The 15,069-nt window shown below is 47.4% G+C and overlaps 1 protein-coding gene across 1 annotated transcript; it reads left to right on the top strand.

Moving 5' to 3' along the window:
* The first annotated feature begins 1,030 nt into the window (after positions 1-1,030).
* Positions 1,031-14,719, top strand: LOC129383835 (uncharacterized). The gene is made up of 7 exons (XM_055068758.1): positions 1,031-1,058; positions 3,331-3,758; positions 5,928-6,179; positions 8,170-8,473; positions 10,546-10,794; positions 13,865-14,053; positions 14,523-14,719. The coding sequence occupies exons 1-7, from the start codon at positions 1,031-1,033 to the stop codon at positions 14,717-14,719; spliced, it is 1,647 nt and encodes a 548-aa protein (XP_054924733.1).
* Positions 14,720-15,069: the final 350 nt, after the last annotated feature.

A 15,069-nucleotide genomic window follows, 5' to 3' on the forward strand; every position in this document is an offset into this window, starting at 1 on the left:
CAATATGGTTCGTCTAACATTGATACCCACTGGTGTTTGGGATTTGAATTATCTCTATATATCTTACTTCCGCTAGAATTTCTTGACATTTGTGCGCATAGTATTGCTTTTTAGAGCTGAGCGTGGCAGTTTGTAAAGTATCCTCTATTCCTATGGTGTTGTTATTGTTGACCAACTACCAACTAACTATGGAAGATTGGCCAATATATGGGCGGATAATTCAAAGTTATGATAAATATATTTTCAGGACTGCTACACAGTAAATTTCGTTGGAAGGTGAAATTACATGTTATAATTATGACAATGTTAACAACACGAATCGATAATTATTCACTGGAAAGTACAAGGAAAATGACAAATACAAATTTAACAGGGCGTTCGGTTGGACTCGGTCAGAAATTCCTGCATGGCGGAGCAAACATCCCTGTGGCTCAACCTCAAAGTAGAGGCCCCAAACGACAGTATAAGAGGTTATGTTAAGTTTAGGCTTTAATATATATATTACAGAAAGTTGGAAATTTGCAGGCACAAGTTGCAGTCAGCAAGCGCAAGACAAGGGCTATTGGGGGATCGCTGGGAGAGGCCTTCATCCTGTAGTGGACATATAATTAGGCTGTTGCTGCTGCTTCTGATGATGATGATGATTATGATGATGATGATGATGATGAAGAAGAAGATGATGATGATATATTGATAATGAACATTTGTCTTTCCCTCTGTTAAGTTCAGGCCAAGTCTTCAAAGAGGTAGCTCCAGAAAGAGAGAGAGAAATGAATTTTATTGATTGACCAGACCTGCTCGACTTGAGCCCAAAGGTGGGCGGGCCTTACTCAGTCCAGGTAGCCATGGCTCCCTGCCGCCACCCGAGCCCTGTTCACCAAACGTAGCTGGCTTTCAGGGTGTTAAATCACCAATAGAGCCCCCCCACTGGTCTTGCAATTCTGGTTCTGGTTCCGCTTCTTCCTGCTCGTTATCGCCTGGTGGTGGTGGTGACGGCGCTACATCCGGTTTACTCCTGCACCCCAGGACTATGCGGCGCAGGGTGCTGGGCGTGTCCGGTGAGTAGAACTTGCAGTCCCACCCGTAGGTCCCCGGAATACACGACGTGCAGCAGTGTTCCGTGCGGGTACGTTCCAGCCTGGAGTCTTCGAAGATATTTTTTTTTCTTGCAGTGACGTGATGGAGAACAACATTAACCGGAGAGCGGGTATCGACGAATATCTAGTGAGGAGCAGTGGGAGGCTGCCTTGCGCAGATCGAGGCCCTACCTTCAGGAGGCCATCCTGGAGTAGGCTGAGAGGATAGAGGAGGCCTACTTCAAGTGGTTCCTCCCCCCATTTTCTATTCCGTTGCCCCCTTCCCTTTAAAGAGGGATAAATAAAGATTTCCATCATCATCATCATCATCATCATCATCATCATCATCATCGTCGACGGAAAGAAGAAAGAAGCTCACGTGCACTTTCTCGAGCCACTAGCCGCTTCTCGTGGCACGAGCAAGAAGAACACGCCTGTTCCCGACGCTCGATCGGCGCCGTTCGACACTGCCCTTCGCCACGATCTCGCCGCGCAAGCCCTTGAGGGAAGTCGAAAAATGCCCCAGAGTGAGTAGTATTTGGACGTATTGTCCACGTGCCTCCCCGGTTCATTGGGAGTCCTAGAAGCACTAGTGCGAGCCGCCGCCGCCGCCTCGTGTATCGGACAGCTACGTGAAGCTGAGGGGCGAGTCGGCATTGACGGGACTGAATAGCCGTTTAAGAGTAATAGCGGTAGCAATTACAGTTAGCAGTGTAGTAGTAGCACAATGTGAGTACCACTGATATTGGTAGACAACCAACGTTCTAGTAAAACCTACTCCGTAGTATTAGTTGTAGTATGTACAGTTAGCCGTAGTAGCAGTCTCAATAGTAGGGAAGAACCTGCCACCGCTACTGCTACTAGTAGTAGCAGAGGTCGTATATAGTAATACGTACAGTTTGTAGTGAAGAAGTGGTGATGGTAGTGGACAAGACAAGCAGCGCTAGTTCTAGTAGTAGTGGACGGGGTAGTAGTAATAGCTAGTAGTAGCCAGCGCAGTGATAGTAAAACCTGTGCAACAGCTGCGACACGTTGTCGTATGCTAATGCATCCTGGGGCGCTATAACGTAATACTATTCCAAACTTTTCTATTCCATTTCTGCAATCAGCCCTCCGCTATTGGTCAAGAACTTTCTTTAGACCACCTCCACTTCACCTGTCTGTCACGCGACGTCACGAAAACCGCGATAGCTCCCCATCTCATATGACGTGTACACACTGATTATGCATGATTTCACCGAACAAAAGAAAAATAGTTATTTCTGATTCGATGCCTTCTCGCCGTTAGCCCTCTGCAATTGGTCAAAAGTTTTTGGGCTGCAACCATTTCACTTGCCTGTTGCGCGACGTCACAAAACCGCAAAAACTCATCGCGTCAAAGTGACGTGTACGCGTGGAAGATGCATTAATATGCCGAACAAAACTGAATTTTCTCCTGAATAGCCACAGGCTGCCCCGTTCCGAATGAATAAAAGACTGCTGCCGCCGATCGCTCAGGCACTGGCTATCTCGCACTTGCCGAAGAGCGTGGGTTTATTTGCGCACAATAAAACTTTTTGCAGGGCCCTGTAACGTTTTCGAGCACTTTCGGCACGTTTACCACCTGGCTCTGCCAACTCTTTTTTGACGAGGATCCGTCTTAGCTGCAATCTTAACCTTCCGTTGCATGCCGCCGCGATTTTCGACGAGCCATCGCAAGCTAGTAAGGGAAAGTTGACCAATCGCAGACGGCGGTACCACCCTCTTCATCGGGTTATCGATTTTCAGTGCACTGGCTCAGCCCCATCGAATCCCTCTCCACTTGAGCGTGCTCTTCGCCTCATCTCAGCCAATTCGATAAGACAATCCGCTTAGTGTACGCAATGTTATTCGTTTTTAGAGCAAACAAAAGTGAGCTCCTATAAACGAGGAGAGCATTTGATTGGTCTTTTCAGACAACCCTGCGGGTAACCACCCGGTGCTTGCGTCGGCGCTTACGCAAATTCGACGTCAGGAGATTTAAATAAAAACATATTGGAATAGTTTTACGTTATACGGCCCCTGGTGCATTTTGTATAAGCTTCCGGTGATCTCGTGGTGACCTTGTCGTTAACTGTGTACACCTCGAGTTACTCGGCACTATCCTTGGACAGTACCCCTTGCGTGCTACTCGGGTTCATATGCAGGACAAATCCTTTAAATGCCTTTATAACTTTGAGTAGGGCGCCGGACGCCTACCAGTTAACGCCGCGCAAACTTCATCTCATTCGTAAAGCCACAGTCGGAGCCTCATCCGGAGCAGCGCCGGGAGCCTTACCCAAAGCCACACCCGGAGCTTCACAGGTAGCCTCACCCGTAGCCGCGCCGGAAGCCTCACCCAAAGCCCCACCCAGAGCATCAACCGGAGCTTCACCCGGAGCCTCACCCGGAGCCGTACACCACCCCGCCGACGGCGCGAGCCGGCCGTACCTGTGGGCGCGCCAGCTGTACATCATCCTGTGGAAGAACATCTACCTGAAGCGCCTCTGTCGCCACTACACGACCACAGTGTTGGAGATCGCGCTCATGGTCACTTTGCTGATGGGCATTGAGGAGGACTCCGTGGCCCGCGAACCCCTGGTGCGACGAGGCGACACCACTTTCGTGGTCACGCGCACCGACACCTTCTGGAACACGCAGACGGACGTCGTCCATGTGCGGAAGGTGCGTAGTATTTTTTTTTGTAAGAGTACTTCCCTCTGTTTATTTCAGCCTTTTTTAATGAACATAACATTTCACTTTCCCTACGCCTTCTCTTGCTTCAATGCCTTTAACTTCATACAGTTGAGACTAACAAAATCCCGGATCGCCTCATTTTTCTCGCTTTTTATTAGCTGTAGTACTAGTAGTTAGTAGTTAGCAGATGTTAGTAGCAGCAGCCTAGCAGAAATGGCAGTTGTAGTTGTAGTATTGGTAGTACCAGCACAAAGTAGTGATTCAGGTAATGATACAGAGTGACTGCCGTACGTGTTTAATGTCAAACTTCTAAAAAAAAAACCGGAACAACTTTTCTTTTGTAGAATCGTGCCACGGTAGAGTGGGTGACAACTCTTCCTTCCAAAGTTCCACGCTTTGTAAGAGTTTCAGTCTTGTGCCGTATTTTTGCATACTTGCTCTTTAAGGCAGGTCATATAATATGTGTGATAGATAACCGGCTGGCTGCTATTGGTAACAAGGGGTGCTATGGGAAGAAAGACATTAGATGGTGTATCGAGATTAGGGGAATTCACAGGGCATGAGGTGGAGTCAGCGTAACTCAAGGTATCTTGGCTTCGTAACTGTCCCTCATTCCGTCAACAGTTCACAGCTGTCAACGGATTTTCCTCACCACTGTGTGACGTAATCTCTGGTGTACCACAGGGAAGCGTGCTTGGACCCTTACTTTTTCTAATCTACATTAACGACCTTCCCAATAACATTTCATCCCGTTTGTCTTTTCCGGAGGACTGTGTTGTTCACCATAAGATCACTTCAGAGACTGACCATTTCACCCTTCAAATGATCCTAACACTATTGTTGATTGGTGAAAAAAAAAAAAAACTGGCAAATGATCATGAACCCTACTACATGTAAATTAGCGGCAAGCATGATATTTCTTATTTACACTACTGTATTGATAACACGCTCTCGTGCAAAGCTATGTCGCACAAATATCTCAGAATCCAGTTCCCTCCAAGTCTTTAATGGTGTTGTCACATTTCAATTAATCTGCGACAAAGTATCGGAGACATTAGGTTTCACACGCCGAAACCTGCGAAACTCGCCTAGCTCCGTTCGAAAATGAGCACATCCACAGTTGGTATTCGTCTCATATATTTGGTCTCCCCACAAGAATACCTAATTGAAATGCTTGAGTCAATTCATAACAGAGCTGCCCGGTTCATTTCCAACAATTTCTCCCCTCGCCAATGTCTCCCACCTTCATGATTTACCGATACTTGAAAATTGTCGTTCTATTTCAGTTTTGTGTTTATGGTCATAAATATGTTCATACCCGCACTTCATTTTTGTCTCTGAAATCGCCTCCTCGATCTTCACGCCGCTTACATAATCACCTCTGCTTTAACCGTATATATGGAAAAACCCAAGCATTCAATTCATCTGCACAACTTAAAGCAATTATGCTTTGGAATGATCTTCCTGACAACTCAATTTCTTTTTCTGACTCTGGAGAATTCAAGAACCACTGCTGTCTGCATTTATCGTTTTACTATTGTTTTAAATGTTGTTTTCTGTGGCACTACTCTTTCAGTTGCTCTATATGTTGTTTTATTTTGTACTGCTGTTTCACTTGGTCATCACTTTTTATCATTTGCGCGTTTTTGTTTTTTAATGCTCGCGTTAATAGGTTATTTTATGGCCTTTTTAAATCAACTTTGTATTCCTAGCACCACGTCCGTAGTACCGTTACTCTGGTTTCTTATTTCTGTACTGTATTTTTATTGATATGCGCTCTCCTCACCCAATGCTCTTCGGGGCCTGTGAGGTATGAATGAATGAATGAATGAATGACGATCCCTGGCAGGCGCTTAGTTTCGAAGCGGATACGAAATATGATGATAACCAATGATGATAATGACTTCATGGCTGTTGGCGCACGATGCCAAGATGAAAGAACCATTCAAAGGTGTAAAGATGTCCATTTTCAGTCGGAGCAAAGACATTTCTAACGTAAACTACCAGGCGCAAGTTGATGGCGCGTGTGGTTCGGTGCATAGATGTAATTGCATTTATGGACTGCACACAAACCCGCTCACGGAAAAGAGATTGTCACTGTAGGCTTACTGAGCATGGCACGAAATCACGAAAACGCTCGGGTGCTCTCGCGAGCAGGTGTACTTCGCGCCGAACAACAAGTACCTGGACTGGCTAACCCGCACCGCGATGGCCGACCTCGGTGTGCGACACGTAATCAACGTCGACACCGAGAAGCAGCTGTTCATGGCGGCGCACCAGGCGGCCAATAAGTCGCTGCCCGCCCGCGAGGTGGCCCTGTTCTACACAGGCGTCGGCAACGACACGGAGTCCGAGCCTGTCAGTCTGCACGTGACGTTCTTCGCGGGACGCTTGCCCTTCGACATCCAGGTGCGCCGTCGCCCTTTCCGTTTTGCCTGCCCGATTCTTTTGACACTCTACAAAGTCTTGTCGACTGCATTGGCGTGTTCCACGTTTGGCACCGAGTGAAACGCCAATGACAGAGGTAAAGAGATTAGAAACAAAGAAGAAGAAACAGTTTAGTCTAAGCTTTGTCCCTAATGTGTGAGATGTGAGTCAGCAAAAGATAGTGGGATGGGGTGTAGCAGGACCACTGTCACTCTCTCCACTAAAGAAAATCAGGTAGGCCGAGTGACTCTATGTATAGCCATATACGGGAACACTAGGTTGACCTTCGGCACGAGCCGGGTAACTGGAAGCGCCTAACAGAAGGTTTCTAAAGTTGCTTCCAGTAAAGGAAGCGTGGAACCAATGTATTGAGCCTAATAGAGGGTATCTTGAAGGTGACCACATTGATGCATCTTAAAATTTTCGAAATGAACTAAGCATACTGGATGGTCCTTTAGCACATTTTTTGAATATTAGACTGGTGCTTCCTGTTAAGATTGACCGCTTTATTTCTGGGCAGCTGTAGCTCCAAACTGCTAGATGGCCTTCCGGTTGGCAGAGGCCCCTCTTGGAAGTGATTCGTCATGTTATGTTGTGACTGAACTTTGTAGCCCAGTAAGGCAGACGTTTTACGGTGTGGATAGACCAGGACAAGTTTGTAGCAGGTGGTGCGTTGTGGCCTGCTCACTTGTGTCCAGCAACTTGTCAACGTATCGAGCTCTGAACCCAGGCGTCACTGCCGTGCCGATAGGCAGACGGCGTGATTGGCCCATAACAGGTAACTGCTGATGGATGTAAAACATAAAGAGCACGAAATATTTCCTCGTGTTCAAAAGGGGTTGCAGAATCGAAGCTCTACCTAGATCTCGTGATGATTACAATCAGTAATGGTGTTGAGGCAGAGTCACCTAGTGTAACATTCCGTCTATTTCTACTTTTATCACGTAAGGTATGCCTCAGCAGCAAATGAATAGAGCTACTGTAAGTGCATTTGCCTCCCCCAGAGGTAACCTTGTGCAGTGACTCCACCACTGAATGGAGCGCAGAGCCCCCTCTCGACTGAAGGGGGCAGTGCGCCCGGTTCCCTATTTACACGACTAAATCCGCAAGGTGGAGGATATTTCAGGAACGGAAAGAAATGCCATCTACACTAGAGTATCACGAAGCTACAAAGAAAACCCATGTAGGTTCTCAGAAAGGACAACCTCGCAGTTGAATAAACATCCATCCTGGTCTGGGGGAAGCCTTCGATTTGAAAAAGCCGTGTGGGCATCCTTTGTAGCGTCATGCTACTCTACGGTTTGTTAACTGGAAGGCGCTTATCTTCGTATGTTCCATGTATCTTCGCCTAATTTATTCGCGCTTAGATTTCCAGTCGAAGATGTCAGCCCAACTAACCCAACAGTCCTTTTGAACTACTCCGTGGCTGACGACAGATTTAAAGCGCATATCTTTCATCGGCTTATCAGACCAGTTTTCTTTCCTGGTATGTACTCCTCCTCGTGGGCCGATTCCTGAGACAGTGAAGACTAACACAGTCTCAAAGCATTTGCTGTCACGAGTGGAAACTGGCACACACGCACATGTCGCACTTTTCAAAGCGCTGCTGGCGCCATTTTGGGCCGAGGGAAGCATGCGTGCGTTTGTGACTGAATGGTTAGAGCATCAAGCTCCTGCTTTGGAAGGCAGACGTTCGATACCCCCATCGCTCACGTATTTACTTAACCGTATCATACGTGGACCTACCCACTTTGGAGGTATCTGACATAAAATACTGGAGGTGGGTTGAGCGTACGCGAGCGCCATCGCAGTGCGCACGAAATCGCAAGTTTGTGAGATACGAAGTAGAGAAGAGACGCGTTAACGAAGAGCATAGCTTTCTCGAAGCGTTTGGACATTCACTTACCGTGACAATCGTCGTTCATTGTTTTTGCACATTTTGTTTTTCTCTTTCAATTCTGGCTCGGTGCAGGTGCAGTACCCGCAGCGGCTCATCTCGATGCCCGAGGGTCCCGTGGTGGAGGACCAGCTTCCCGAGATGAACACGCTGCTCCCCATCATCGGGGCTTTGCAGCAACGTCACCTGGAGATGCAGGCACAGCGCTTCAAGTACCCGCACTTCGTGGAGCCGGTCCAGCTGCAGCGGTTCCCGTTCCCCTCGTACATCGAGTACAGGGACACGAAGAACTACGCTCTCGTGCTGACCCGCTTCTGCATCGGGATGCTCGTGCCCTTCTCCGTGTTCGTCGCCAGGCTGGTAGACGAGAAATCCACGGGTGAGCGGTGCTTGTGTTTTCTTATTGGCGTAACTTAACGCCAAACAATATGAGGAACAATAAAGAAAGGAGCGCCTTTCCTGCCCTATTCTTCATATTGTTTCGCGTCCAACTACACCAAGAACAAGCATGAACCAAACCAGCCCAGCAACAAGAAGGGAATCGGTGCCTGCTTTGTTTATCGTAATCAAGGGAGCCTCAAGGGTAGCCTGTAAGAAAACGGGGGTTGAGGCAGGGCTTATCAAAACGTGCAGTGAAGCTTCAAGGTGGGCGGGAGCGGAAGTTTTTATTACTGCACACTCAGTTTTGTGAGCATTGAAGTTCGACAAGCACGACGCCCCCCCCTGTCTGCATCCGCCAGTGATCAGAAGTCAAGTATTGCGAACCGGAGTTGGGCAGCACGTAAGGGCAGTCTTATTTAGAAACTACAGTTATTCAGTCATGCCATTTGCTAGACTCCAGTTCAAACACCAGGTGTGTACAATAGGCGCTAATCTGGACATACTGTACCTTTTGTTCGCCATCTTATCAGCTCTGATTGGCTCAAAGCATGGCTACGCCCTCACTAATCGATGCAAAAGTCAAACATGACAAAATGCGACATTATTGCGGAATCTGACAGTGTCCGGAACAGTACCCATGGTTTAAATCTGGCTCACCACCAATGAATGGCAAACTGAAACTTCCCTTGGATGTCTCTTCGCCTAATGCCTGTTAAAATGCGTCTGAAATGACAAACCGAATAAGAAAAAAAAAAAAAAAGACAGCGGAAACTTGTCGTCTAAGGGCAAAGGGACTTGCTTGGGTTCTGATTACGAGGTGTTTATTTATTTTATTCTTATAGAGTAATTGAAGCGACAATAGACCAAAGATCTAAATTTTCACCCATGACTGTATCAAGATTATTGAAACATGGGACCGGAGGAGGTTTTCGCAACTGGCATGATTGAAAGACTACAAATGAGGAAAGAAATTCCAACGATATTATTCTTCTGCTAGATAAAATGAAGTAGTGATTAGTGCTGGGCGCTTTCAGATGAGCCTGTTCATCCCCTACTTTGTTGTTAAAAACGTCTATATAGTGCATGTCTTACATTGAATCATTTACTTTTCGTGCAGCACGAAATGTGTACCGTATATTCCGGATCATAATCCGGAGGGCGAATTTGTGCTCAAAATAATTTTTAAAAATACTCCTAGATAGTCTTCGCCTATAGTCAGCATGGACGAGCTTAAACGGAAATAGGTGTTTGAGCTTGCCGGCAACCAGTAAATAGTAGGTGAGCAATAACTTTACTGTCAACCAATAAAAGCCTGGGATTTTTATACTCTCCTCGGTGTCGATGCTGCCAGAAGAAAACAAGTCAACACGTCGGATTCGATGAACAACTTCTCGATGTCTTCATCTCCCTTCATAATATCTTGTTCTTTCGTACGGTCGATTACACCGAGTTTAAACAACGCCGTGAAGATGCAACATTCGGTTGCGTATCGTCCCGCTGTTTCATATTTTACGGCGCATGTTTCTTACACCAAAAACAATATCTCTAGCTGCCAGAATAATAAGCTGGAAATATCGCTCGGGCGTAGCGGTGACCATCGCACAGCAGATTTCGCTACGTGATTTAGCACGGTAAAAGTTCTCAGGCACAGTGTGGCCCCGTTATCTTCAAGCGCCGTCTCACATCTTAAGAAACAAAATCATGTGCAGTCCGCATCCATACATAGTCCACGCCCAGTGGAATTTCAAGTTTCAAGCTTGTGAAATCTGCGGACTGTAGTCCGGAGAATACGGTACTCAATATTGTACATTTGACTACCATAAACATTAGTGTTACTACGCTTCATATATTTAGTGTTGTGAGATGAGAAAAAAATGAGTTACTATTTTTGAACCTTTTACTTCTAACTGGTTATTTCTTGAAGCGGCGACCAGAAGTCCTGTAAATTTGTTGCCTGCGTGAAAATTTTCTTGCTGGCGTCCGCCGTCGCGCATGCCTTCGCATGATGCAATGCTTCGATTCTCGCGGGTGTTGTTCTTGGCTGCAACCTTTTCGCGGCTCTTGGAACAGGCTTGAGGGAGATGCTGCGTGTCGTCGGGCTCGGCGACTGGGTGTACTGGCTGAGCCACTACCTGAGCGGCTTCTTCATGCACATCATCATCGTGACGCTCATGATGCTCTTCGTGAGCGTCAAGCGCAACGAGGAGGGGCGCGCCTTCATCCAGTTCAGCGACCCGCTGATGCTCTTCACCATACTCATGTGCTTCTGCAGCTCGTGCCTCATGCACGCCATATTGTTGTCCGTGTTCTTCGCGAGCCGTAAGTGAGCCGCGAGCATGCACGTTTCGCGAATGACGACTTCAAGGACTTATGGTCCGATGCGAACATCTCCTGTGTTCGAGAGACGGGCGTAGGCCTTGCATATGCGACGATCGTAACCTGAATGACAACCCTGTGCTGTAGATTTACGCGGACGATAGATTGTTTATTATTTCTCGATTTAAACCTGTTAAAATAAACGTTTATGTTGCAACTTGTTTGTTAAACTATAAAGTCTCGTGTTTCTTTTTGTTTAGAAGAACCATTCAGGATATTAGGGAAGGCTTAGGAATGAGGATCATGGGTTTGCAGATGGCATTGTCCTGTTCAGCAATGCTTGGGACAAATTATAACAAATGATTGATCACCTCAACAGAGAAAGTGTAAGAGCGGGATTGAAGAGTAATATGCAGAAGACAAAGATAATGTTCAATAGCCTGGCAAGGTAACAAGAATTCAGGATCGCCAGTCAGCCTCTAGTCTGCACAGGAGCACGTTTGTCTAGGCCAATTACTCGCAGGAGACCTGACCAAGAGAAAGAAATATACAGAAGAATAAGAATCAGTTGAAGCGCATGCGGCAAGTATTAACGAATCCTGACTGGGCGCGTACCACCCTCTTTGAAAAGAGAAATGTACAATCATTGCATTTTCCCGGTGCTAACATATGGGGCAGGAACTGGGAAGTTAACAGAGAAGCTCGAGAACAAATTAAAGACTTCTCAAAGAGCGATGGAACAATTAGGATTAACGTTAAGAGACAGGAAGAAAGCGGTATGGATCAGGAAGCAAAGGGGATAGCCGATATTCTAGTTGACACACAGAGAAAAACATAGAGCTGGGCACGCCATGTAATGCGTAGGGAGGACAACCGGTAGACCAACAAAGAAGCTCCAGAACAAATTAAGGACCGTGCAGAAAGTGATGGAACAAATAAATGTTAGGATTAACTTTAAAAGACAGGAAGAGAGCGGTGTGGACAAGAAAACAAACGGGGATAGCCAATATTCTCCTTGACACAAAGAGTAAAACATAGAGCTTGCACGCCATGTAATCCGAACGGCAGATAACCGGTGGACCATTAGACTTACAGAATGGCTGCCAAGGAAAAGAAGCGCAGTTGATGACGGGAGAGAACTAGGTGGGATGATGAAATTGGAAAATGTGAAAGGCGCAAGTTGGTATAATCTAGCGGAGGACAGGGGTAATTGGAGATCGGAGGGAGAGGCTTTCGTCCTTCAGTGGACATAAAATGGGATTATGGTGATAATAATGATGATGATAGTGTTGTTTCCTTTTATCTGAGGCTGTTTACATATCGTAGGTTTATGCAGCATGAGTATGTTGTCTAGAGTGCCACCTGATAATAAATTGTTTATGCCAAGAGCAGAACTATAATACAAACCACTCATTGCAGTTTGGAACAGTTCTCAGCTGCCATTCTAGTGAGATTGTCTTGCGCGGATGACCTGGAGCAGCATTGCATGTTTTCCTGAACGAAATAAAAAAAACTGTTTAGAATTTAGCAGTGCCGCAATTGATCGCTCATATTGCAACCTCCCCACAGACAGGAAGCATCTGGACAGTTTGGTGCGAGATAAAAAGATGCTGGTATGAAAAAAGTTGTTGTTTAATGTAAAAAAAATAAGCTATTTTGCCTATTGTACAGCCATCGCAATGGTATCACCTCGGAGGGACCCGACGCTTTTCATCTTGCGTTTTAATTTGTCACACATAGCAGCCCGTTAACAGAACTGATGCAGACCAAAAAACGAGCGTTTTAGAAGTGGTATAACCACAGATTCAATCCAATTCCAGCACCGTTTGGAGTTCACCTGGCAGAGGTGAATCAGTTTACCAACAAGTTGAAATTAGAACCACTGGGACCTTATTGGTGGCGGCAGGCAGGCAGGCAGGCAGGCAGGCAGGCAGGCAGGCCAGGGCAGGCAGGCCAGGGCAGGGCAGGCCCGGGCAGGGCAGGGCAGGGCAGGGCAGGCCAGGGCAGGGCAGGGCAGGGCAGGCAGGGCAGGCAGGGCAGGCAGGGCAGGCAGGGCAGGCAGGCCAGACAGGCCAGACAGGCAGGCAGGCAGGCAGGGCAGGCAGGGCAGGCAGGGCAGGCAGGCCAGGCAGGCCAGGCGGGCCAGGCGGGCCAGGCGGGCCAGGCGGGCCAGGCGGGCCAGGCGGGGCAGGCGGGGCGGGCGGGGCAGGCGGGGCGGGCGGGCGGGCGGGCGGGCAGGCGGGCGGGCGGGCGGGCGAGACGTCTGTCTGTCTGTCTGTCTGTCTGTCTGTCTGTCTGTCTGTCTGTCTGTCTGTCTGTCTGTCTGAGAGATATATACACATATAGACAGATATAGATAGACAGACATAGACAGACTTGGACAGACATAGACAGACATAGACAGATTTAGATATGCATAGACGGATGGATGGATGGATGGATGGATGGATGGATCGTTGTGGTAAGTCTGCTCAGCATGTCCTGCACTATAGTTTTCTGCCGTTTTAACCCTGTGACGCCGTGTATCACAGCGCTGAGGAGTAAGGACTCTTATGTGCTATGGACATTCGCGGAACCCTTGTCGCCATTTCACCGTGAATGGAAAAAGTGAAGTACAAATTGCATAGCGGTATTATTGGCATACCGTTTAGAAGCTCCTACGCGAATGCCGCGACTACTGCCCAACAGCGTCTGCTTGCCTCGCGACCATGGTACACATGGGTGCTACCCTTAAGAAGTGCTACGGCAAAACAATATAGAAACCGAGTTTCGTTAACAGTACTAAAACGTTAAGAACACGTCCCAGCTTTCGCTTTTGCACAATACATGTGCTGCTATGTCCTCCTATGACAGCCCTTTCAGCGCATCACATGGGTAATTTCACGCTTGAGAGAAGGGCCTTTGCCCGATACTTGCTGACAACCGTCCAGTTGACGCTGTTGGCGCGGCAGATTTGGCTCGCGAGTAGCGACTTGGTGCATTGCCTGGCGGCATTTTAGAGTGCATCTACTCGCGGCAATCCTTCGACCATCGGCAATCTTTGCAAATGCGGCATCTGGCGTGCTGCGTGCAGCTCAATCGGCCGTAGCCGGCGCCATGCTCTACTGGACTTTCAGCTGCGTCATGCCCTTCCTGACGCTTGAGTACGCCGGTGGCCAGGGCTACTATTACATACAGCGCAAGCACAAGCTCTGGACATCCATATTCCCTGGCATGAGCTTGCATTGGAGCTTCCGGGTGCTCGAGCGCTTCGAGAAATTCGGTAGGTCTACGCGTGGCGTTACGTGTAATCTGAGCGCCGACAAACCATCAGTTGTGCCCGTGCAGATGCTATAAAAATATTTTACACGGGGCACTGTTGAACAAACTTAAGATTGATAGAAAATGGGCTTCGTTCCTTTCTAAAACTGGTCAAACAATATGCGAAATTCAACAAGTAGACTTTCGCATGCAGATAAATTGCCCTCAACAAGATGGCCGAGCTTACAGAAGTAGCTGAAAGACAGATTTTGAAAGCTTGAATGTTGCGAGAAACGGAGGTCGACGTATGGTTCGCACGTTCATGCGTTAACGATTCTAGTCTGAGGTGAGCCATCTTGTTGTGAGCCAAACTAGATGTGATGAAAAACTACTTTGGGATCTTGCGCATTGTCAAATTCTACACATTTTTCTGCAGTATCTGTCTTTGATGTCCGTTTGTATGTACCGATAAGCATGTCTTTGATGCCCAGTTGAAAATGGCGCCAGCTGGAAGAACTTCTTCGATCGCGCGGCCACACCCGACAATGTGACATTGGCCGAGATAGTGTTGGTGGGCATTCTCACCGACTGTACCATCGTGATCACCGTGTGGTACCTCGACAACGTGTTAGCGAAGGGCCCGGGAATACCGAAACCGTACCTGTTTCCTTTCAAGGCGAGTAATTGAGGCGACTTCACTGTTACGCTGATACATAACATTTGCAATCACAGGGCATACTCCTGGCAAAATAGCTATGTAGATTTACCCAAGGTGGATGAATCCTTATGAAAGGGGAAAAAATTGTCCTCCACTAAAGCGTATCACGAAGCTACAAAAGATGCCCTTACCTATTTCTCAGAAAGCTTCGCAGTAGAAGAACCGGGAACTGAACTTAATATCAACGCCTTTTTGAGGCGGTTGCTCTGCCACCTGAGCTATCCAGAAGGATAGGAGATCCTAAAGCTAGGCGGTAACGATCGACAACTCAAAACGCAAGAACACTGCATATCACAAATAAGTTCGGCGAAAATCCCAAC

Source organism: Dermacentor andersoni, chromosome 9, assembly GCF_023375885.2.
Source record: "Dermacentor andersoni chromosome 9, qqDerAnde1_hic_scaffold, whole genome shotgun sequence".
NCBI classification, from domain to species: Eukaryota; Metazoa; Arthropoda; class Arachnida; order Ixodida; family Ixodidae; genus Dermacentor; species Dermacentor andersoni.